This window comes from Balaenoptera musculus, chromosome 4 (assembly GCF_009873245.2).
Source record: "Balaenoptera musculus isolate JJ_BM4_2016_0621 chromosome 4, mBalMus1.pri.v3, whole genome shotgun sequence".
NCBI lineage: Eukaryota > Metazoa > Chordata > Mammalia > Artiodactyla > Balaenopteridae > Balaenoptera > Balaenoptera musculus.
In genome coordinates, this window is record NC_045788.1 from 17,637,817 (window position 1) to 17,664,244 (window position 26,428).

At 34.9% G+C, this 26,428-nt stretch overlaps 1 protein-coding gene across 1 annotated transcript in view; it reads right to left on the minus strand.

Annotated features, from left to right (window-relative positions):
* The window catches only part of STAG1 (stromal antigen 1), a 425,667-nt gene that overhangs the window by 156,088 nt on the left and 243,151 nt on the right, over positions 1 to 26,428 (minus strand). The window contains 1 exon segment of the mRNA XM_036851044.1: positions 10,314 to 10,518. Coding sequence (XP_036706939.1) covers positions 10,314 to 10,518 — 205 coding nt within the window.

A 26,428-nucleotide genomic window follows, 5' to 3' on the forward strand; every position in this document is an offset into this window, starting at 1 on the left:
GCGGGCTTAGTTGCTCAAAGGCATGTGGGATCTTCCCGGACCAGGGCTTGAACCTCTGTTCCCTGCATTGGCAGGTGGATTCTTAAACACTGCGCCACCAGGGAAGTCCCAGGTTGTCTGTTTTTTAATACTGAGCTGCATGAGCTGTTTATATATTTTGGAGATTAATCCTTTGTCTGTTCATTTGTTTGCAAATATTTTCTCCCATTCTGAGGGTTGTCTTTTCATTTTGTTTATAGTTTCCTTTGCTGTGCAAAAGCTTTCAAGTTTCATTAGGCCCCATTTATTTATTTTTCTTTTTATTTCCATTACTCTAGGAGGTGGGTCAAAAAGATCTTGCTGTGATTTCACCACCATTATTTTTTAATAGAAATAATAAAAACATGGAATTGGTTTTCACTTTATTCACTGAGGAGTGAATAAAGATAGAAAAGATAAAAAGGTCTTTAGACTGAGTCTGAGATAATTCAGTATTTACAGTTTAGCTTTCTACAATCCACCAAAACAGTGCTTCAAGAAGGAAGAAGTAGTTATGTCTTTCAAGAGAGAAAGATGACAATGGAGTTGCCCAGTGCTTTCTGACACTAAGAAGGTAACTGCTGGCCTCAATAAGAGCAAAGGCAGTGAACAGGTAGATAGAAACCTGACTGGAGTGGGTTTAAAGAGAATAAGAAGAGAGTGAGTAGAGACAGTAAATAGAAATAATTCTTTGAGATTTGCTATAAAGAAAAGGAGAAAAATAGGACTGTAGCTAAGGAGCATGTGGAAACAAGGGAGGGTGTGATGGTCAGTCTTATGTGTCAACTTGGCTAGGCTACAGTATCCAGTTATTTAATCAAGCACTAATCCAGGTGTTACTGTGAAGGTATTTTGTAGATAAGATTAACATCTGTAAGTAAAGGAGACTACCTTCAATAATGTGGTGGCCTCATCCAATCAGCTGAATGCCTTAAGAGCAAAAACCGAGGTTTCCTAGAAAAGCAATTTCTGCCTCAAGACTGTACAAGTTTCCTGCCTAAGTTTCTAGCCTGCTGGCCTGCCCTACAGATTTTAAAACTGCCAGCTCCCAAACTGTGTGAGCCATTCACTAAAATAAATCTTCCTCTCCCCAAATATATATATCTTTGTGTGTGTATGTATGTATGCAAATAAGAAAGCAAGTAACTAAGTATATCTCCTGATGGTTCTGTGTTTCTGAAGAGCCCTAACTGATACAGAGTGTTTCTAAAAGATAAAAGGCTGTTATAGCATATTAATATAATGATAAAGGGAATGGGGGAATTGAAGCAGGACAAAGAGAAAAAACACCCTGAAGAGTAAAGTTCTTGAGGCGGTGAACAGGAATTGGATCCACTGCACAAGGGCAAGGACTAACCTTAGATAGATAGCACTGTAATAAGAGAAAAAGCAGAGTATATGTGTACTGATGCACCTAGATAAGTAGGTTTAATCACTGAAGGATTCTCTTCTGTCTCTATAAAGCTAGCAAGATAATCAGCTAATTGTGAAGAAAAGAGGATAGCAGATGCTACAGGTTTGAGAAGGTGTGAAATAATCTTATAAGAAAGTAGGAATATCCATGGCATAGAATACTGTAAAAGGATTGCTAGGCAGCACTAAAGGTCCACTTGAGAGAAAAATGTAAAATGCCCAGCCATTATAACTATGTGTTGTTCTATAGCCACTTTCAGCTCCACTTGTGTAGGTATGGAACAGGTAGTAATATGAGGTTTTCCTAGGGGGTATAATGGAGGGCAAGGATGTTGAGGGTCCTTCATGAGAAGGACATGATTATAATAAATCTGGATAACAGAATCTAAGCTAGGAAAGTGGAGGCAGTGAGGACATCAAGAACACTAAAAAACAGAGTATCAAAGAATTTAAAGCCCCAATAGAAGAAAAACAATGTTGGAGCTGGGAACATATAAGACAAAAACTGGAACAAAAGAGATTATTGGCAAATGGGATGGTTAAAATTAAGATTATGGACACTGGCCCTTTTATTTACTATTCAACAATTTGCATTTATGTCATCTTCAACATAAAAATGAAAACTAAAAAGCTGCCTTTATATTTAGTGATACCTACTATACTTTTGAAAACTATTACTATAAACCCTGGAAATATATATGATAATGGGACAAAACTAAATTTTAAAGAGAGGTATGATTATATTCCTTTTTTTTTTTTTAAATTGAAGTATAGTTGACTTACAATGTTGTGTGAGTTTCTGGTGTACAGCAAAGAGATTCAGTTATACATATATACATATTTTTTTCATAATGGTTTATTACAGGACATTGAATATAGTTCCCTGTGCTATACAGTTCAACACTGTTATCTGTTTTATATATAGTAGTTGGTATCTGCAAATCCCAAACTCTTAATTTATCTCCCCCACCCCCTTTCCCCTTTGGTAACCATAAGTTTGTTTTCTATGTCTGAGTCTACTTCTGTTTTGTAAATAAGTTCATTTGTATCATATTTTAGATTCCACATATAAATGATATCACATGGCCTTTGTCTTTCTGACTTACTTCACTTAGTATGATAATCTCTAGGTCTACCCATGTTGCTGCAAATGGCATTACTTCATTATTTTTTATGGCTGAGTAGTATTCCATTGCAATTATGTTCCTTCTTTAGTTTTAAAAAACTTATTTAAAAAAACAAAAAGGCTTACAACAAACTTCCACTTTCCAAATAATAAACATTTAATCAATCCCTGTCTCTTAAAAACCCAACCAAAATAACGAGAAAACAATTTTCATCTTCAATAAATCCAGAAAATTACCTGCACCCCCAAACCACAATGTATCAATATATGTATATGGAAAGCAGATGGATGAAGCATGCAAATCAAACCAAATGGTTGAAAAAGCTTGACAACTATATCTAAAGAAATACAGAAAGAAAAACAATTTTGCTCTGTAGAACCCAAAAGCATTAAGGAATTGGAGAAGTATTGGTGTCCACAGAAGATGCAGTGAAATAAGGTCTGAAAATAGGAGCATTATTTCAAAGTTTGTATAGTAAGTAATTAAATCTCCACTCGAACCTAGGCAGTCAGGCAATTCCCCCAACATACACTCATCTTGGAAGTCCAGGAAGTTTATTCCCTGAAGAATATAAACCAGAGATTTGGACTCATCAGACACAGAGGAGGGATACAGGTGAAGTGCAGAGTGCCCTGGATGCTCCTTCACCCTGTGTAACTCCCAAATGGTGGACAGCAAACAGACTTAAGGAGATTGAAAGATCCTTCTGCAAAGAAGCTAAACTTCCCCAGGGAAAAATAATTAGCAATACCAAGAGTTTAGGGTCCACAGTGAAAACGGTATGTGGCCACAGGACCACCCTACAGTGATGCTCACCAAAGAGGCCAGAGCCATTGCCCCTCCCTGTCAAACACAACACACACACACAAACACACCCATGCCACCCCCCACCCCCACCCTCTCTGGCAATCAGCTCTTCAGTGTCTCATTGTCAGCAATGACTAGAAAGCCAATGAACAGATACTTAAGGAACGTTTCCAACATGAAAGACACTGATAAAAGCAGAGAATTGGAAAAGACGTCAAAGTAGGGTGTAAAAAAAAACTTTAGATTAATAATTAACGTTGTCAAAGAGAGATAAAAGAAAATGTTACATCCATGAAACGATGTTAAAAAAAAAAAGACTTGGAGAATGCAAAATAACTCTTAGAATATTTAAAATGGTAATGAAAATTAAGCTCAATAAAGTTGAAGAAATACAAGAAAAGTGAACAAAAAGACTAAGGAATGGAAGCTAAAAGAGAAATAACAAGAAACTCAGGATTGATTCAACAGATTAACATCCAAGTTATATGTATGCTATAAAGAGTGCCCAGCATAATGAATGGGAAATTATATACACACATTAGGGTATATCACCATGATATTTCAGAAAATCAGGAACAAAAAGAACATAAAGTTTCCGAAGACAAGAAACAGGATCAGAATCAGAACTTTGAAACAGGATTGGACATCTCAACAGCAATACTGGAAACAAGAGGAAAAATTCTGAAGAAAATTTTCAATAAGTTCTACATTGGTTCAATTAAATATAAGAATATAATAATTTTTCAGGCATGTAAAATCTCAAATATATACTTTTCCAATACTCTTTTTCTCAAGAAGCTATCAAAAAACATGCTATCCAAAAAGGAGAGAATAAATTAAAAAAAAAAAACAAAAAAAACCAGGCAAGCCAGAGATAGGGGATTCAACAAAAGACAAAGGATCCAAATAATGGCAGAAAAGTTAAATAACTTAAAGGACATATAGATTTTAGAAAACAACGCAGCCTTATCAAACATAATCATAAAAAATTAAAAGTACAGAAAATGTACCCCACAAAATTGATCATAACATTCTATTATTTGTTTAAAAATAAAATAAAAAATCCTCACATAAAAGGAAACACCAACATGTCATGACAAAATTAAGAAATGGTATGATTATGGCTAATTTTTATTTTTGTACTTTTCTCCTTTTCTGAATTCTTTGTAAGTTGTATATGTAATTTTATATGTACAGAAAATGTTTAAACATACAACATGGAAGTATTAATGAAAAATCTACAAGAAATTTTCTCAATTTCTCTGTCCTCTTTAGAGCCAAACCAAGCAAGCTCTGTCATTCTATCACAGTTATAACATCAGACACTTACTGAATAACTTGTATATGTGAAACATTTAACACAAATTATTTCATTTAAGCCTCACAACACTCCTATAAAATGGGACTATTAGTAGCAATACTATACAGATGAGGAAAGTGAGGCATCAAAGTTAAGTAACTTGTCCAAGGTCACCAAGTTGATACATAAAAGACATGATTATAAAATGATTTTAAAAATCCTAATTTCTTTACAAAAACTAGCCCCCAAAAGAAAACTAATTTTCATACCTGATGATAGAAAGGAGATAAATCTATGAAAATGATACTTCTGTAACTAGAAAACGTAAAACATTACTCTAGATACCTATATTTACATTTGAAAGAGTAATTACATTTAAAAAGTTTACTGTATTTTATGTGTACAGTTATATGATACAGTGGCACCCACAAATTTGGTCAATTATTGGGCATTAATCTCATGAGAACACCAAAAGTCTACTACATACAAATTCTAGAAAGGTGAAAAAAGAGTGTTATATCTAGAGGAGCAACGAGAAACACAAAGGTATTAAAGTTAAAAAAAAAATGCACTGGTGAAAATACAAAGCAATGAGAAAGTAAAAATTTCTTTAATGAATAAAAGGAAAATAAAATATAAAGAAATTAAGGAAGAGAGATTATAGTCTGCCCTTTGATGATGCCAGATTGACCTAAAATTGTGAGGTTCTAACCATAGCAACCAGAAATATTCAGTCTGGTTAAGAGTTATAAAATACCTACTGAATTTAATAAATAGAATTTGGCATGTGAGAACCAAAAGATAAGTAAAAATGAAAGTGCATGCTGTTAGTTTTCTTAATAGCAGTTTCTGAAAGATCTGTTTATTTACTTGTTTGTTCTGATTTCCCCATTTGCAATGTCTTCTACTACGAAAATAGGAGGTGTTCAATAAATTCTGAGGAAAAACAAACACGAGTGAAGGGAAACACTGCACACACTACTGGCTCTCACTGTCATTACAGAATAACAGCAGCAGTTTACTAAATGTCAGGCACTAGTTCAAGCTTTCTTAATTTCTTTTAATGAGGTAGCTATCATTATCTTTCCCACTTCGCATATGAAGAAAGTGAGGCCAAAAGGACTTGTCCAAATTACCCAATTAGTAAAAGGCAGAAAGAGATATGTATTCAGACAGTCTGGTCCAGAACCCATTCTATGAACCCTATGTTATATGGTTTCAGCAACCAAAAGCCAAAGAAAAGACATCAATTTACTGAGGCAAGGTAATTTTCAGTCTGTGATGGGAGAACAAAGAAATTTCTTACAGCTTATCTCTTCTCAGAGTAAAAGTCCAGAGATGCTGACTTGGTAAAAAAATGTTAATCAACAACAAATCATATGTCAATATAAAATCAACCATTTACCAATATAATAATGTTAAACAATGAGATACAAAGAAATGTTTACTTCCCCAAGAATCTGAGGGTGACCTATTATTGTTAACTAGTGGTAAAGACCGGCCTCCCAGCATAATGAGGCCACCTGACTGTCATATGATGATCTTGACCACATTTTCTAATTTTTTCATAATTCACTTTAGAAAAAAATAGAACAGAATCAATCACCATGCTATTATTAATAAAATTTTGTAGTCTTAATCCCCCTTTGTTCAAATTAGCATTTTCACTTTAGAAGTGAGAGGTAGCCAGTATCAATCTATTTGTAACATAGAAAATTATGCAGGTGAGAAAATAGCAAAAAATAAAAAAGGTAAACCAACATTACTCATCTCGCCATCTAACAAAAATTTGAAGTCACCAACTTTTAAAGTATTGGCATACATTTTAAAAACAAATGCCTATGTATAATCTAACTATAAATCTAAAAATAGATCCTTTGAGAGTAGAATTATCTTTATAATACCAAACAACACAGTGGTAAAACAAAGGAAATCCTACTTGTTTTTGAGCTGGAGGAGGAAAATATTTTTTCATGAAAATTCCATGAAATTGCAGAAAGAAAATATGGCCAGCCTCAGATTATAAATCCACCAAAGTAATAATGACAAAATACTACTTATATAAATTAAATCCACAAACTATGTTCTAATACGTCTGAGATAGCTATTTAGAAAAGCAACAAAGGCACTTAATTCTGAAGATTAATCGGTAATGAAAACTTTACTACAGTGTAAAGCTTCTTTATTAAGATGAGTCAGACATACAGGAGAGTATGCTTTACAATTCCAATTAAAATAGAAAAAAATAAGGAAAATATAATACAAAATGTAATTGCTAACAGTCTGTTTCAATTTAATGGTAAAAAGAATTCCAAAAAGAAGGGAGAAAGCACAGTTTACTGGAAAAATGAGACTACTTCTACCTGGAGAATAAACAAACCTGAAGAACTACAAAATGATGAAAAATTTTAGTAAAAATGTGGCAAAAGTATACAATTAAATGCAATGCATAAACACTGACAATTGGGACATATTATTAACTAATAACAAGAAAACGGGATATTTAGAAAATAGATTAAAAGTACTATTGATAAGACCACTCTGATGATTTATAAAGCTCTAAAACTTGTCTTGTCTGTACCCTACCAAACAACTAACCTGATTGTCTCTCTTCTTAGCTAAGATATAAGCAATGTCAAGGAGCATTTTATTCCAAAGCCGATAATCATATCTGGCCATAACTGCCTTGTAACTGTCCACGCACATAGTCTTTGAAGCAGAGGATTAAATGTTCCTGCCCATTTTATCTAGTCCCCAAGACTCGTCCTGCAAAGTGAATAAAAATGATTATCTTTTAAACTACCCCTCATACACATACCATAAAAGAAAAAAAGGGAGGGGGTACCAGAGAAAGGGCAAAGATGAAAAGAAAATAATCCTTGAAAAGATGGATAATTATTATCCAGCCTGGAATTAAGTTCTCAGCAAGATCTCTGTGCTTTGTTGAAGGGTAGGTGACTGATGTCTCACTTTTTATGCAACTGAGCTTTGGAAGACATGATCATTAATGTACACAGAGAAATTACAGTAATATTTTGAAATAAATTTGAGAATAAGTTGAAAAATAGGTTAGCTTTTAAAAAGTAAGTATAAACATAATGTTGATCTCCTTCTATTTTTCTTGATTTCTGATTTTGAAAAGTAATTAACAAATACAAATAGGCTAGATGATATAAAAAAAGCTTAGGAGAAAACCAAATGGCATTTATCAGGCAGTTTTAAAAGCTATCATGATCACAGGTAAATCGTGAGAAAAGAAAGACAGAAAGGCACTGGAAGGAGGAGGGAGCAACTCAACTCAAAAGAAATAGGAGGAAAGCCATAATTAAAATATGTTTAAGCATATGTAAAATTAGCATGTATAGATTACCAAAGGGATAAATATATGAAAAACAAGATAATAATAAAAGTCACTGAAAATGGGCCAATGGAAAGAAGAGCTGAAATGGACGATCATAAAGTCAGTAAAATACAGTAATATTTCATTTACATGGCAGTGAAGGACAAATGCAAATGAATTAAACTGCATTTTTCAGGAAATTGAAACGTTTTAAAACTCAAAATATTCTGTATATTTCTATAATATACTATTCCTTCTCTTGTGTTCATAAGTAGAGTATGTGGCATATATTTAGTCTTTTATATAAAATGCACACAGGTTTCTGGATTAAAGAGAGGTAGCTGGCCCCTACAGAGAAGCCCCAGATTGCTCTGTATCTTGATATCTATAAGCAAAATTTTTTTTTGTCTTTTTTGTTATAAATTACCGTTTCACAATTCTGTCAGCAGGACAGAATCTAACACTTGCCCTCCAATCTAACACTTGCTTCTCTTTCTCTCTTGGCATTGGGAAACTAGATAATAACTGTTTATGGTGGTAATTTTGGCTATTCAGAAGTAACTTCTATCTTATGTTTAAGTTTTGTTTATTTCAAATCACTGCATTTACTATGCATCTGAAAACCAGCTAAACAGGAATTACTGTACATAGATAAAAGATGAAAAGTAAATAGAAAATATAAAAAAAGAAAAAAAGCAAACATAAAGGGCAGAAGATTCTAAAAGTGATGAAATTAGAAAGAAAAATTGTATAGTATCAGATAACTTTTAAGTAATAAATAGTATATTTACAGTACCTTTTCAAAAAGTTACAACTGGGTACAAGATCTCTTTTTATTCCTAATAATGAGGAAGAGGATACTCTCAAAACACAGAATAAAATGTGTTTGATGTTTGTTCTATATAGAAAATTTTTTCAACAATAAATTGTGTGATTTTACCTTTTTAAAAAAGATAAAATTAAGTAAAAGATCTTCCTCTTTTCCCAGTGAGAAAAAGGACACCCTCAAAAGAATAACTGTGTGTCATATTTACTCCATATAGAACTGCAACTAAGGGAATACTGGACACTAATAATATGGATTAACCACACTTGAGTAAGGAAGGAAAAAGAAGTGGAAAAAAATATGGATGACTCTATATAAAATTATCACATTGGCTTTAGGCAACAGGTTAAACCAGAAAATGATAAAATTTCAAATCCAGGGTTTGCAACGTGTAGTCCCCAAAGTATCAGTGTCAGCATCAGCTAGAAACCTGTTAAACTTGGGGGCAAGGCCACGCAATCTGTTGCAGTAAGGCCTGGAGGTGATTCTGATGCATGCTAAAGTTTAAGAGTCAATGCATTCAATAAATTAGATAAATGAGAAATTTAAATTTAAATTCAAGATGAAATGCAATTAATTAAATTAAATCTCATTTTTTGTCATGGTAATGTGTAAGATGAATATAGCCAGAGTTATTGCTATTAAAAAGGATGTAATTTGGGAGTATTTAAATATATGTGTATGTACATACACACACACACTCTCTCTCTCTCTGTATTACAGGAGAAAAAGAACAATCATTTAGTCATTTTAGGTAAGCACAGTTAAAATCGTTGAGGAATTGAGAATGATGGCTAAATTAACAAAATTACCTTGTTACGGAAAAACAAGGGGAAAAAGAACATACTTGACTCAGAATTTGTCTAGATAATTCTAAAATAAAAGCAAAAGTGAAAACTATAATCTGTCAGTTCTTCAGGACTCAGCCTACCTATCTGAACTGATTTTAGAGACATTACATTTAGGTTATTACAGCACTAGGAATAGAAAGAATGCCAGCTAGGTCACAATTACCTATTACAATTGGATGGAACTGTATAAAAATACATATATATAAACAAAATTTACACATTTATGTATAATAACAATGAACTATGAAGCAATGTAATTAAGTAGAAAAAATACTATGAATTTGGAATTTCAACTATTATTCGGGTTTACCAAAGAACATGGCCTGGTGGACTCCTAAAATTTATTTGGTTATAAAATAAAAATGCAGGAAAACACATGTTCAGAAAGAGATTTGGTTAACATTCGCCAGAAAATTTCAATTTTCATTCTCAAGACTATCAAATGCCAGTTATCAAAATAGGCACACATTTTACTTAGAGAATACAAACCATTCATGTGAATTTTGGAGAAAACCTGTATTTTTCAAGAGCAAAGTAATGAATTTAATATTTAATCTAAATAAAGCTTAACTAGAATAGAACATATTTAACAAAACTAAATTGAAAAGGAAATAAAATGTTGGTTACTTACCAGCAAGGGTACTTGTATGTCTAAAAGCTCTGACCTGGGAGTCTGACAAACCAGTCAAAAGGGAGATTACTGTGTCCATCATATACTCATCATAAATTATGCTATACTGACATTGTCGAATCAGGACTCCAATAAATTCACAAAAGTTTGAACGAAATTTTTTCCACTGAGGTCCAGGCATGGTAAGGGGGTAATCACCACTGTCCTAAAAGGGATTAAAAAAGAACATATTAAATATGACATCAAGTTTGATCAGTTTTTTTTCCTCCTACTGGAAAAGGAACATTCTTCTCAAAGTAGATATGAACAGAAATCAAAGGGCACAAGATGGCTTTCTCTTTTTTGCTTGTTTTGATCTTCAACAACTAAATAATTGTTAATGTGCTCAAAATTATTATTTACAACCAGTATTTAATCCATTATTCTAAGCCATTCATTCAAAATAATAGTTCCAGTTTTGTTGTACTTGGGTCCTAGTTGAGATAATTTAAAGTAGGAAACAAAAAAAGAATTGAAGTTTAGACTAGAAAGGATATTTGCTACTGAATTCAGATCAAACTAATCATGATACCTGTGACATATAGCATCTTTCAATTATTTTAAATAGATACTTCAAAGAATTGACAGTTTCAAGAGTATAAGCACTTCATTAAGAAGTCCAAAACCAACTTTTCACATCTGAAACTGCTAACCTATTTCTTCCAATTTTACTATGAACTTTCAATTAACTCTATTTCATGGAGTGAATTTATTAATTTTTCAAAGAAAAAAATCTAGCATGGGCTCTTGGTATCACCAGATTGTGTTATATTCTTTAAAACACGAAACTGACAGTTGAACCCAGCAGAGGTTTCCCACTCTAGCCTAAAACATTTTGGTGGAGGAATGGAAATTCACAAGGCAGAGAGTGAGAAATTCTGTGAACATAGTTATCTGAATACTCTCAATTTGTGGCTATTTGTCTTTTCTAGGCCAAACTGCTGTTAGGAAAACTGGTTATAAATGAGGTCTTGAGCTCTGTTGGTGTCCCAGGAAAGAGAACTAGTGTGATACTTAGAACAGCAAGAAATCCCAAGAGCAAGGAACAGAAAGCAGAGATAGGGAAGAGCTTGGCAGTCAGTCAAATACCCCCAAAGAAAGTTAATTTTGGCGCTACATGAGTATTATGTGGGTTACTAAGCTCTATAGGACATCAAAAAGGAACTGAAGGGGATGGTTGAATCTTCCCTGCTCTTTAGACTGGGGGTGTGGGAGCACAGACTGGAGAGGGTAGCAGGATGGAGAGGTGAGATGCTTCTCAAAGGTATCTCTGAAGGCTGCCTGCTGCTTCCATTTCACAAAAGCCCACCAGGGTAGAGCCTCTTTTCCTTTGTACCAACTGTGAGATTCAGCCATTTAGTGCTCACAACCAGATCTGGGCCCCAAGGAAAGTACAAAGAAAAGAATCTATCTAAACAGCCCCAACAGCAAGAGGAGAGGAAGCCAGAAAAATCAGCATTTAGGAAAACCTAAATAAAAAATAAGTATACTTCAAAGATTCAAATGTAGCATAAAACAAAACAAAACTCTAGGGAACTGAAATACACACCTTTTTGAGGTATAATTCACATATAACATTAGTTCCAGGTATAAAATATAATGATTCAATATTTGTAAATATTAAAAAATAATCACCACAATAAGTGTAGTTGACATCTGTCACCATAAACAGTTACAAATTATTTTGCTTTTCTTGTGATGAGAACTATTAAGATCTACACTCTTAGCAACTTTTCAATATGCAATACAGTATTAATAACTATAGTCACCATGCTTTACATCCCCAGGACTTATTTATATTACAACTGGAAGTTTGTACCTTTTGTCCCACTTCACCCATTTTACCCATTCCCCCCAACCCCTGGCGACCACTCTGTTCTCTGTATCTATAAGCTCACTCAGTGTTCTTTTGTGTTGTTTTGTTGTTGTTGTTATTTTCATTTCACATATAAGTGAGATCACATGATAATTGTCCTTCTCTGACTTATTTCACTTAGTGTAAAGCCCTCAAGGTCCGTCCATGTTGTCACAAATGGCAAGATTTCCTCTTTTTAAGGACTGAATACTATTCCTCTGAGTGTGTGTGTGTGTGTGTGTGTGTGTGTGTGCGCGCGTACATACCACATTTCCTTCACCCATTCATCCATTGATGGACACTTAGGTTATTTCCATGTTTGGCTACTGTAAATAATGCTGCCATTAACATGAGGTTGCATATATCTAAAATAATTTATTTCGTAAAAAACTCAGTTGATGAACTGAAGGAAAGGATGGTTACTGATAGGAGACACATTAGTAGCCTAGAAAATAATGTGCAAGACATATCGGAGAAAAAAACACGTAACACGCTAGATGAGGCCTGTGGAAAAAACCTTTTAAAATGGACAAAGTAGGTTAATATGACCTTTTCAACCTTCTGTCCTTTCCTTTTTCACTGATTTGGAACTCATGTGGTGCTGATGTTCAACAGCCATTTTGCAACCATGAGGGGACAGTATGAAGATAAAGAATGGTACAGAGAGAGATGGAAAAAATGTAGGTCTTTGCTCTATTGAGGTGTAGTATAAATATCAATCATGTTCTGCCTACTCCCAGATTTATTTTGTGTGAGACAAACTCCTGTGAATTCAAGCCACTGTTGGTCAGATTTTCTGTTACTCACAAACAAATCCATTCCTGTTATAGTACAGTTACAAGCAGTGGGAAAAGACATATTATTCAGTAAAAGACTTTGGTACAGTACAACTGGTTTTTCATTAGAAAAAAATCAGATATGTATTGCACCATACACTAAAATAAATTCCTGATGAAATCAAAACACTTAAAAATACTCAACCAAAAAAAGAAATAGCAGAAAACATGGAAGAATCTTGAACCGTGGTCATTTTTAAGTCTTTTGTCATTTACAGACAGTTCTGGGTATACTCTGATGCTTTTGCAAAAATGTTCCTATAAAAGGGTTTCATCTTCAAGGAATTCATGGAAAAGACTCTGACAAGTACAAGTTTCTGGTAACTGATTATACTGCTGAACTGAATAAATAAGCATTTTCAGAATTCTAATGGAAAACTGATGAATTCATAAAAGTGCTAACAAAAGATCAAGATGAAAAAAAAAATTAATTACATGGGACTGAGTGAACCTGATAAGGATGATTATAACTTTTGTGACTTTCTGTTTGAATAAAAAAAAAAACCCCACAAGGACTCAGAGGCAAAATATATACAAATCAATTTTCACTGCAAAGTAAAGGAGCTGTTACAGTGGAGGATTACTGGACTGAATGTCAATATTATGACATAGTATGAGTGTGTTCCGTGTTTGGTAATTGCAATCATTGTTGCTTTTGTTGTGGTCATTCATTTACAATGCTTGGTGTCAGTTTATTTATCTCTTGTAAAAATAAAATACACTGTGTGTGTGTGTGTGGGTGAAAAAAAAAAAAAGAAAACCTGGAAGAGAGTACCTCCCATCAAGCCTCTTAGATAGCCTCATCCACCAGAGGGCAGACAGCAGAAGCAAGAAGAACTACAATCCTGCAGCCTGTGGAACAGAAACCACATTCACAGAAAGACAGACAAGATGAAAAGGCAGAGGGCTATGTACCAGATAAAGGAACAAGATAAAACCCCACAAAAACAACTAAATGAAGTGGAGATAGGCAACCTTCCAGAAAAGGAATTCAGAATAATGACAGTGAAGATGATCCAGGACCTCGGAAAAATAATGGAGGCAAAGATCGAAAAAATGCAAGAAATGTTTAACAAAGACCTGGAAGAATTAAAGAACAAACAAACAGAGATGAACAATACAATAACTGAAATGAAAACTACACTAGAAGGAATCAATAGCAGAATAACTGAGGCAGAAGAACAGATGAGTGACCTGGAAGACAGAATGGTGGAATTCACTGCTGCAGAACAGAATAAAGAAAGAAGAATGAAAAGAAATGAAGACAGCCTAAGAGACCTCTGGGACAACATTAAACGCAACAACATTCACATTATAGGGGTCCCAGAAGGAGAAGAGAGAAAGCACCTGAGAAAATATTTGAAGAGATTATAGTCAAAAACTTCCCAAACATGGGAAAGGAAATAGCCACCCAAGTCCAGGAAGCGCAGAGAGTCCCATACAGAACAAACCCAAGGAGAAACACGCCGAGACACATAGTAATCAAATTGGCAAAAATTAAATACAAAGAAAAATTATTGAAAGCAGCAAAGGAAAAACGACAAATAACATACAAGGGAACTCCCATAAGGTTAACAGCTGATTTCTCAGCAGAAACTCTACAAGCCAGAAGGGAGTGGCATGATATACTTAAAGTGATGAAAGGGAAGAAAATACAACCAAGATTACTCTACCCGGCAAGGATCTCATTCAGATTCGATGGAGAAATCAAAAGCTTTACAGACAAGCAAAAGCTAGGAGAATTCAGCACCACCAAACCAGCTCCACAACAAATGCTAAAGGAACTTCTCTAAGTGGGAAACACAAGAGAAGAAAAGGACCTACAAAAACAAACCCAAAGCAATTAAGAAAATGGTCATAGGAACATACATATTGATAATTACCTTAAATGTGAATGGATTAAATGCTCCAACCAAAAGACACAGGCTTGCTGAATGGATACAAAAACAAGACCCATATATATGCTGTCTACAAGAGACCCACTTTAGACCTAGGGACACATACAGACTGAAAGTGAGGGGATGGAAAAAGATATTCCATGCAAATGGAAATCAAAAGAAAGCTGGAGTAGCTATACTCATATCAGATAAAATAGACTTTAAAATAAAGAATGTTACAAGAGACAAGGAAGGACACTACATAATGATCAAGGGATCAACCCAAGAAGAAGATATAACAATTATAAATATATATGCACCCAACATAGGAGCACCTCAATACGTAAGGCAACTGCTAAGAGCTATAGAAGAGGAAATCGACAGTAACACAGTAATAGTGGGGGACTTTAACACCTCACTTACACAAATGGACAGATCATCCAAAATGAAAATAAATAAGGAAACAGAAGCTTTAAATGACACAATAGACCAGATAGATTTAATTGATATTTATAGGACATTCCATGCAAAAATAGCAGATTACACTTTATTCTCAAGTGCACACGGAACATTCTCCAGGATAGATCACACCTTGGGTCACAATTGAAGCCTCAGTAAATTTAAGAAAACTGAAATAATATCAAGCAACTTTTCTGACCACAACACTATGAGATTAGAAATGAATTACAGGGGAAAAAACGTAAAAAGCACAAACACATGGAGGCTAAACAATATGTTACTAAATAACCAAGAGATCACTGAATAAATCAAAGAGGAAATCAAAAAATACCTAGAGAAAAATGACAATGAAAACACAACGATCCAAAACCTACGGGATGCAGCAAAAGCAGTTCTAAGAGGGAAGTTTATAGCTATACAAGACTACCTCAAGAAACAAGAAAAATCTCAAATAAACAATCTAACCTTACACCTAAAGGAACTAGAGAAAGAAGAACAAACAAAACCCAAAGTTAGCAGAAGGAAAGAAATCATAAAGATCAGAGCGGAAATAAATGAAATAGAAACAAAGAAAACAATAGCAAATATCAATAAAACTAAAAGCTGGTTCTTTGAGAAGATAAACAAAATTAATAAGCCATTAGCCAGACTCATCAAGAACAAGAGGGAGAGGACTCAAATCAGTAAAATTAGAAATGAAAAAGGAGAAGTTACAACAGACACTGCAGAAATACAAAGCATCCTAAGAGACTAAAAGCAACCCTATGCCAATAAAATGGACAAACTGGAAGAAATGGACAAATTCTTAGAAAGGTATAACCTTCCAAGACTGAACCAGGAAGAAACACAAAATATGAACAGACCAATCACAAGTAATGAAATTGAAACTGTGATTAAAAATCTTCCAACAAACAAAAGTCCAGGACCAGATGGCTTCAAAGGTGAATTCTATCAAACATTTAGAAAAGAGCTAACACCCATCCTTCTCAAACTCTTCCAAAAAATTGCAGAGGAAGGAACACTCCCAAACTCATTCTATGAGGCCACCATCACCCTGATACCAAAACCAGACAAAGATACTACAAAAAAAGAAAATTACAGACCAATATCAGTGATGAATATAGATGCAAAAATCCCCAACAAAATACTAGCAAACAGAATCCAACAATACATTAAAAGGATCATACACCATGATCAAGTGGGATTTATCCCAGGGATGCAAGGATTCTTCAATATACGCAAATCAATCTATGTGATACACCATATTAACAAATTGAATAAAAACCATATGATCATCTCAGTAAATGCAGAAAAAGCTTTTGACAAAATTCAACACCCATTTATGATAAAAATTCTCCAGAAAGTGGGCATAGAGGGAAGCTACCTCAACAAAATAAAGGCCATATACGACAAACCCACAGCAAACATCATTCTCAATGGTGAAAAACTGAAAGCATTTCCTCTAAGATCAGGAATGAGACAAGGACATCCCCTCTCACCACTATTATTCAACATAGTTTTGGAAGTCCTAGCCACGGCAATCAGAGAAGAAAAAGAAATAAAAGGAATACAAATTGGAAAAGAAGAAGTAAAACTGTCACTGTTTGCAGATGACATGATACTATACATAGAGAATCCTAAAAATGCCACCAGAAAACTACTAGAGCTAATCAATGAATTTGGTAAAGTTGCAGGATACAAAATTAATGCAGAGAAATCTCTTGCATTCCTATACACTAATGATGAAAAATCTGAAAGAGAAATTATGGAAACACTCCCATTTACCATTGCAACAAAAAGAATAAAATACCTAGGAATAAACCTACCAAGGGAGACAAAAGACCTGTATGCAGAAAACTATAAGACACTCATGAAAGAAACTATAAAGATGATAACAACAGATGGAGAGATATACCATGTTCTTGGATTGGAAGAATCAATATTGTGAAAATGACTACACTACCCAAAGCAATCTACAGAATCAATGCAATCACTATCAAATTACCAATGGCATTTTTTACAGAACTAGAACAAATCATCTTAAAATCTGTATGGAGACACAAAAGACCCCGAATAGCCAAAGCAGTCTTGAGGGAAAAAAATGGAGCCGGAGGAATCAGACTCCCTGACTTCAGACTACACTACAAAGCTAGAGTAATCAAGACAATATGGTACTGGCACAAAAACAGAAACATAGATCAATGGAACAACATAGAAAGCCTGGAGATAAACCCACGCTCCTATGGTCAACTAATCTATGACAAAGGAGGCAAAGATATACAATGGAGAAAAGACAGTCTCTTCAATAAGTGGTGCTGGGAAAACTGGACAGCCACATGTAAAAGAATGAAATTAGAACACTCCCTAACACCATACACAAAAATAAACTCAAAATGGATTCGACACCTAAATGTAAGACCGGACACTATAAAACTCTTAGAGGAAAACATAGGAAGAACACTCTTTGACATAAATCACAGCAAGATCTCTTTTGATCCACCTCCTAGAGTAATGGAAATAAAAACAAAAATAAACAAGTGGGACCTAATGGAACTTCAAAGCTTTTGCACAGCAAAGGAAACCATAAACAAGACTAAAAGAGAACCCTCAGAATTGGAGAAAATATTTGCAAACGAATCAACAGACAAAGGATTAATCTCCAAAATATATAAACAGCTCATGCAGCTCAATATTAAAGAAACAAACAACCCAATCCAAAAATGGGCAGAAGACCTAAATAGACATTTCTCCAAAGAAGACAAACAGATGGCCAAGAAGCACATGAAAAGCTGCTCAACATCGCTAATTATTAGAGAAATGCAAATCAAAACTACAATGAGGTATCACCTCACACTGGTCAGAATGGGCATCATCAGAAAATCTACAAACAACAAACGCTGGAGAGGGTGTGGAGAAAAGGGAACCCTCTTGCACTGTTGGTGGGAATGTAAATTGAGAACACAATGGAGGACAGTATGGAGGTTCCTTAAAAACCTAAAAATAGAATTACCATATGATCCAGCAATCCCACTACTGGGCATATACCCAGAGAAAGCCATAATTCAAAAAGACACATGCACTTTATGACTTTAAGAAAAGTCATAGCTTTTCTTAAGCCCATCTTGAATTGAAGTAACCTGAATTCCAAAGAATGATAAGCCTTGCAAGAAAAGATGAGACATACAACCTTTGTCATCTGTGGCAGAACCAAGGAAGAAAAAGGTAAGGAGAAATCAGGCAAAATGTTAACAAACTGTCAAAGACCAAGTGTCAGTGTGGAATAACAAGGAATTTGCACTCGCTCCAAAGCTCTTTTTTGAGGTGACCACAGGTTTCAACCAGGTAATTAAAGCCTGGTTGAGGCTTTAGACAGAAGAAAACACAAAACCTTTATTAATGCAGGCCTACAGGGGATGATCCTCAATGCTGGGGGAAAGGTAAAAATCTCAGCTCACTTCTCCAAACCTTTCTCTCCTAAAAGCCAGAAACCTTAATCTGATGGGGGAGGATCAGTACACTGAGTCACCACTACGGCACAGCAAAGACCTACTACAGGTAGGAGAAGGGTAGAAGAAAAAATCCTTTAACTATGGGAAAGAGGGAGACAAAACACTGTCCTGGACCCTGAATCCTATACCAATACCAAACAGAGGTCTGCTGGCATTGGGAGATGGATAGGAAATTCCCACCCAAGGCCAACCACAGACACAGGCAAAGTTTAACTGCCATAGGAAGGAGGGTCAGGAAAGCTGAGAAGGTCCTTAAGTAGCTCCAGGTACAGAAGACTTGCTTAAGTTTTAGGCAGGACTAGGACAAAAGAGAATCCCCATGCCCTCATCATAGCACCAGGCAACAAGCCACACCACTCAAGAGTGTAGAGCCAGAGTACTCTGTGGCATAGGAGTGCAGAGAGAGCTGAAAGCTGAGGGTGCAGCATAAACGCTGAGAAAAAATACCTCTGGTAGCCTAAGCACAAGGCAACAGCAGCCTACAACTAGAAAAATCTGAAGCCTGTGGTATACTAAAGATAATGATAGCAATAATAGAACACAAAGCTAGCTCATTTCCTAACCACACTGAAAATGTATACTGTTTTGTCCCTTTTAATTTTTATATCATGTGCAAATATTGTGATTAAAAGGAAAAACATTTTGGGAAAAGGAAAATCTCCCATATCTACTTCAAAAGGCAGTTTCTTGCCTTACTCTGATACTAGTTATAAATTTCTTCCTGTTATGTACACTTATACATGCCATGTAAAAAGAAGAGTCTAGTTAATGATGGGCAGTAGGGTAATGAAAACTAGCATCCTTCACAAAGCAATAATTTCTTTTCTCAATATAGCTAAGAAAATGAAATAACAATAATAAAATGAAGACAATAATCAAGTAGCCTAAATGGCTTATTCACACTAATATTTAGGTTCTTTGAGGACAGTCTCATTATAATGCTTTGCATAAGAAATTTATTGATAAACTAATGAAAACATAAACCATATCAAATAAGTAACAGGTATAGAAAAGCAGAAAGAAACTTAGGGTAGGAAGAATATCAGGCAGAAATATACAAGAAGGATAACATAGAGCAAACAAAAAAGGTCCAGTAAGAAAGCAATTCCTCTAAGTATGTTCAGAAGAATAGAAGGGGAGAAATCTACAGCAAAATATAACATAATACAGCTAGTATTCATATGGTATGTGTTTTTCACATATATGATCTTGTACTATCCATACACTGTGGTGACTTAGTATGTATAAAGATGAGAAAAATAAGTTCTAAAGAACCTGTCCTACATCATAGAGCTACAGGGTTCTGGTTCTGGGATTGTAAAATCCATGTATTCTCTACTCTACAATGGAGCTTCACCTGGTTTACTCCAGTAACCTTGGAGGACAGAAAGGTTGTCTAGTGAATATTCTTCCATGGGAGGAACACTTTGTTTCTGCTCCCAAATGGAGAGACAAGAAACTAATGAAGAAGTCTATTTTGGAAGTTTTGGGAACACTGATGGGGGTGGGATAAAGGGTGTCAAGCTTCAGAGACAAGAGCCAACAACAAAAACTAGAAGACTGAGAGCCTCTGACTGGGAATAACAATCTTATAAGAGGTGCACTGCAAGGTAGAGCTCATGCAGCTAACAGAGGTAGAAGGCTAACTGCCTAATCCCTAAGCATTTGATATTTGGGAACCCAATGTGGTCACAAACTGTAGATATCTAAAGAGATAAAACACTCTCTAGGAATAAATCCAAGAGGCTTGATTTTTAACCCAGCTGATGGGCAATGTCACAAAAAAAAAGTTACCTATTTTTGGTGAAACATGGCTTTTGGTTCCCTAATTTCAATAGACTTACCCAAAGATATATACCACTATTGCTTAAAACAGTAATTTGCAAACACTTCTTTGAAGAAACTATACATCCACCCAAACATCTACCCGCCCATTTATCTATTCATACATTTATGAAGCAACAAATATGCTGTAGCACTACACCAGGTCCTTGGGCACATAAAGATGAGCAGAACAAGAGTCTTCTTCTAAGAATCTCTATTTTTTTTTCCAGCTTTATTGAGATATAATTGATATATGACATTGTGTAAGCTTAAGGTATACAACATGTTGATTTAATGCACATATATTGCAAACTGATTACCACCACTGCATTAGCTAACACTCCATCCCATCACATTGCTTTTTTTTTTTTTTTGGTGAGAACATTTAAGGTCTACTCTCTTAGCAAGTTTCAAGTATGTAATACGTACTACTGCTGTACATTAGATCACCAGAACTTATTCATCTTATAAATGGAAATTTATACTCTTTGACCAACTTCTCCCCATTTCTCCCATCCCCTAAAGAAACTCGATTTTAACTGAGAAGATGAACACGTAAAAAAATAGTAAGTGAATTAAATACAATGATAAGAACTTGACAAGCGTACGTAGTACTTAGAAAGGAGTGTCAATTCTCTGCAAAAGCAACTGGGAAGGGGAAACAGGGTCAACAGCATTCTAGGCAGTAGCATTAGCGAAAGCCTATAAACAAAGGTACAACAATGGGAGCACAGAGCTACTTTAAGTTTGGAATCTAAAACAGATTTTGTAACCAAGAAGAAAGATGGGGCTGGATCAAAAAAGGCTTAGGAAGCCAAACTTTATTCTAGAGACAGCAGATGGTCACTGAAGGATTTTCATCAACAGCTATGAGTTTTAAAAAAATATTTCTGGTTCCAATATGAAAAATAGTCAGAGGAAAAGGTGAAAGAAATGGAGCAAAGGTGACTTACCACCGCAGTCAATCCAAAAACAGAAGGGTGAGGGAAGAGACAGTTTAAGATAGTAACAATAATGATAGACAAAATGGCAGGTATGTGATAAATATTCAAATGTTAAAGAAATAAAATCTACTGAAGTAAGTGACTGATGGACAAAAATGACTTCTGTTTCTGGTGTGGTCGTCTGGGTGGGTTTATTCACAACAGGAAGCAAAGAATTCTTTTCCCCTGACTCCTGTAGGAGGCATAACTCTTTTGTTTAAGAATGCTTAATTAGGACTTCCCTGGTGGTGCAGTGATTAAGAATCCGCCTGCCAATGCAGGGGACATTGCAGGGGTTCGAACCTGGTCCGGGAAGATCCCACATGCCGCAGAGCAACTAAGCCTGTGTGCCACAACTACTGAGCCTGTGCTCTAGAGCCCGAGAGCCACAACTACTGAGCCCATGCACTGCAACTACTGAAGCCCACGTGCCTAGAGCCCGTGCTCCACAACAAGAGAAGCCACCACAATGAGAAGTCCGCACACTGCAATGAAGAGTAGCCCCCACTCGCCACAACGAGAAAGCCTGCACAGCAACAAAGACCCAACGCAGCCAAAATTAAATAAATTAATTAATTAAAAAAAAAGAATGTCCCATTAGAAGAGACTGACATCCTTTAATTCATAAATGATTGATACAGAATATCCTATTTCCAGACATCAGGCCACAGTGGTATCTACATTCAAAATAAATACAAAATTTCAGGAACACATCATCAACAGATACCAAAACCTTTAAGTGGCAAGTTGACATAAGCAGAATGTTAATAAAATGCCAAATTACTTGAGACTTGAAAAGGGAAAGGTACTTTTACAAAAATTCAATAGCTATCACCTTAAACAATGATCAATCTTAGCATCACTAATAAGTGGACGACCTGACATTATGAGCTAGCTACTGTGACAAAATATAAAGTACACAGCATCACCTACGAAATTATCTTGCCAAAAAATGTAAATGTAACCTAATGAAGTCATTAGACCTAACTTTCAGGTACAAAATACAGGAGATATAGGGATAAGTTAAATGATAGTATGAGGGGAAAAAAAAATTAGATAAATAAAAATGTGAGGTATTTTTTAAGACAACTAGGTTGTCATCAAAAGTTACTGTGATACAAATAAACAACAAAAAAATGTGGGGGAACTGTTTCATATTTCAAAAAAGTCCTGAAAACACAACAGTCAAATGCGATATGTAGGGACTTCCCTGGTGGCGCAGTGGTTAAGGATCCTCCTGCCAATGCAGGGGAAATGGGTTCGATCCCTGGGCTGGGAAGATCCCACATGCCACAGAGCAACTAAGCCTGTGCGCCACAACTACTGAGCCTGCGCTCTAGAGCCTGTGCTCTGCAACAAGAGAAGCCACCGCAATGAGAAGCCTGTGCACCGCAACAAAGAGTAGTCCCCGCTCACTGCAACTAGAGAAAGCACAGGTGCAGCAACGAAAACCCAAACCAGCCAAAAAATAAATTAATTAATTAAAAAAAAAGCAATATGTAAATCAGTGTGCTTTACTTCTCTGTTGTCTCTCTAATATCCTAGGTATGCTTCTACCAAGGGACCATTTGCCTTTGTTGTTTTCTCTTCCCCCGGATGTATGCATGGATGCTCCATCACCTCCTTCAAGTCTTTATTTAAGGCCACATTCTTACAGGGTTTTCCTGACCGTCCTATTTAAAATAATCCTTCTCTTCCCAATATCTTCATTCTTCTCTGTTTTATTATTCTGCATAGCATTTATCATTTGTCATACTACAATAGTTTGCCTATGTAAGTTATTCATTAGCTTTTCCCCCGAACTAAAATGTAAATTCCAGGAGGGCTGGGATTTTCGTTTGGTTTATTCAGTGCTCTATCCTCCATGCTTGGAATGGTTAACAGACAGTCAAGTATTTCTTGGTCAAATGAATGAATCACCACGAAAACAATACTGTCAAAATGGGCCTAAAATAATGGTAAAAGCATATCTAAATGATCCCTACAGATATTTTTTTTCCTTAATCATAAATCTTGACAATCTGTGTTTCTTTAGGCACAGACAGAAATGAGGAAAATAGGTAAAGTCAAACCAGCAATGGGACTACCAATATCACTCCTTTTAAATATGTCCTACTCCTAACTGACATCAATTATTTACATGAAGTGCTACCAAATGTCTGGCCTCTACTCTCAACCATGCATCTTCACAAACATTTCATGAAGAGTGGTAAATTAATGGGTTTATAAGAAAAAAATGTTTACAAAATTCAAGACATTGATTACCTCTGAGGTGAAGCATTTTAGTAGTATTAGTAATATTTCAGTTCTTAAGCAGGGCGGTGGGAGATTTACATGTATTACATGTTACATACATTCTTTTATGTGTAGCAAATGACATATAATTTTTTTAAGTGGGTGCATTAAAGTATTTGAAATTATCCACATTAACATCTTCGAGTTCCTGAAATCACTAGAAGATATCCCAAATTCTGGAGTACAATTATCTGAATTATCACAACGTTACAGTCCTTGTTTAACATCTGTTAATTTACATATCACAGTGATTAGTAGAGTTTTTCATTTTAATTTTTCCTCAGAAAGTCAGAATGCATAATAACTGTGTGTCAGGGGAACAAAGAAAAGGATATACTTCTTATCTTTGGAAAGATCCAGTAGAAAACATTTTTATGAAACAAAACTGAGTGGCTTACATAAATTTTATCATTAAATATATCGTTCAAACTTCTAAAATAAGTTCTATTGTACATTTAAAATCAACCAAAAAATAACTATAAAGATTAATTATTTAGATAGATTATTTTGGCTGACTGCCATGATGCACTTAAAGAAAAATTGCTCTTTACTATCAGACCTCTGTGAATTAAGCCCAAACTAATTCCCAATTCTGGCAAAACCTCAGACTTTTTTAAAGTATCAGGAAATTCACTTGGCCCACAGAGACATATGTACACCAATTAAGAAACAATATAAAAATACATTTGGAAAGAACAATTTTACAAATCAATTCAACAAAAATGTCACTAAAATCTTATCTCTGTATCTCTAGCATTTATCTAGGACACTGTCTCATGTGCTTAGGAGGAAAACAATGTTTTTGGACATGGCTCATTTATTAGTATTAAATCCAATCTCCTTAGTCTAGTCTACAAGGCTATTATTCACTCTCTCCAGCTTTGTATCTCGCTGTTCCTTCTATACATCCAAAACTCCATCTTCTCTATAAGTTCCTTCCTGGTTTTACTGCTGAACTTCGATTTATCTTTGAAAATCTAATTTCACACCTAAATAATCTGTGAAGCACTCATACCTCAGATAACGAACTCATCCTTTGGGTTCTCAAAGGGTCTTATATTTCTTAACTACTGAACTTGTCAAGGTATTACTGCTATTAGTTTACAAAGTTCTTTCCTCATTTAGAACATGAACTCACTGTCTAGAGCTATAACTTTGTTGATCTCTAAATATATAGTTCCTACCTAAAAGCTGGACATACATTAAGTATTCAATAAATGTATACTGAACAAATAATAATAAAAATGAATCCCATATAAATAAGTTTGAAAGATTAAACAGTTCATTTATTTAAGACTCGTTAAAATAGAAAGTGCAATAAATGTGCACCATTTATGTCACAGTAAAATAATGTTTTTGTAGGTATGTTTTAAAACTGAAGGATACAATGTTTGAAATTACCATGAGGTAATAATAACCTCAATATACAGTTGATCATGACTAATCCAGACGGGGAGTTAATCTACTCCCCACTGATACAAATGTTATTGTTGAGTTATACTTGGGTTTTTGACTATCTCATTTAAGCATTTCTCATAATAAGAGTAATGCCTCAGAAAAAATCTAAAAAGATTTAATATTAATCAACAGAATATAACTGGTCCTTTAAAAAATACTAGTTTAATTCCATAACTCATTCAGTCAGTCCTAAGACACTGGTAATAAAAACCACCAGAAATTTATTATATGACTGAAGGTGTGAGTGGAAAGAGCACAACTGTTACTTGAGTACCCTTCCCCAGCTACTTCAGATTATACACTTAGAGTTATACACCAGGCAGAATACAGTAGTGGCTATCAGTATGAACTTAGGAGCTAGATGATCTGCGTACAATTCCTGGCTTTGCCATTTACTAGTTGTGTGACCTCAGGCAAGTTTCTTAACCCTTTTTGCCTCAATTTTCTCATCTGTGAAAAGGCGGTAACAATAATATAGAAGACATACCTCATAAAAATGTTGAGAATTACATATATGTAAAGTACTTATAATGGTGCCTGGCACATAGTAAATATGATATCTGTATTTGCTACTATTACTGTTCAACATATTTCCTCCTGGCTCCAATACATTACACTGCAAGCTTCACAGCTGTGATACTATTTCCTGTCTTACTCCTTTTCACATTACAAATTGGTTACAATTTCTTGAGTTTTCATTAGTTTTCTACATGATCACTCTTTTGCCTTGGCATTTTTCATATCCAACTTTGCTTCCTTTCTTTAATATTCTGTTTACCTTCCTCAACTTGGAGTAGTCTCCAAAGTGATACAGACAACACAAACTGAGAAGTGCACTGCAAAAAATATTAGAACTTCTATTTTTATCTAAAAATCAGAAACAAAATATTTAAATACAGAGAATAAGATTGGTATGCCCTCGCTAGGTTCATATTTCAGATTGTTCTGTCACAGATGGTATTTGATGTATCCCAGGAGAA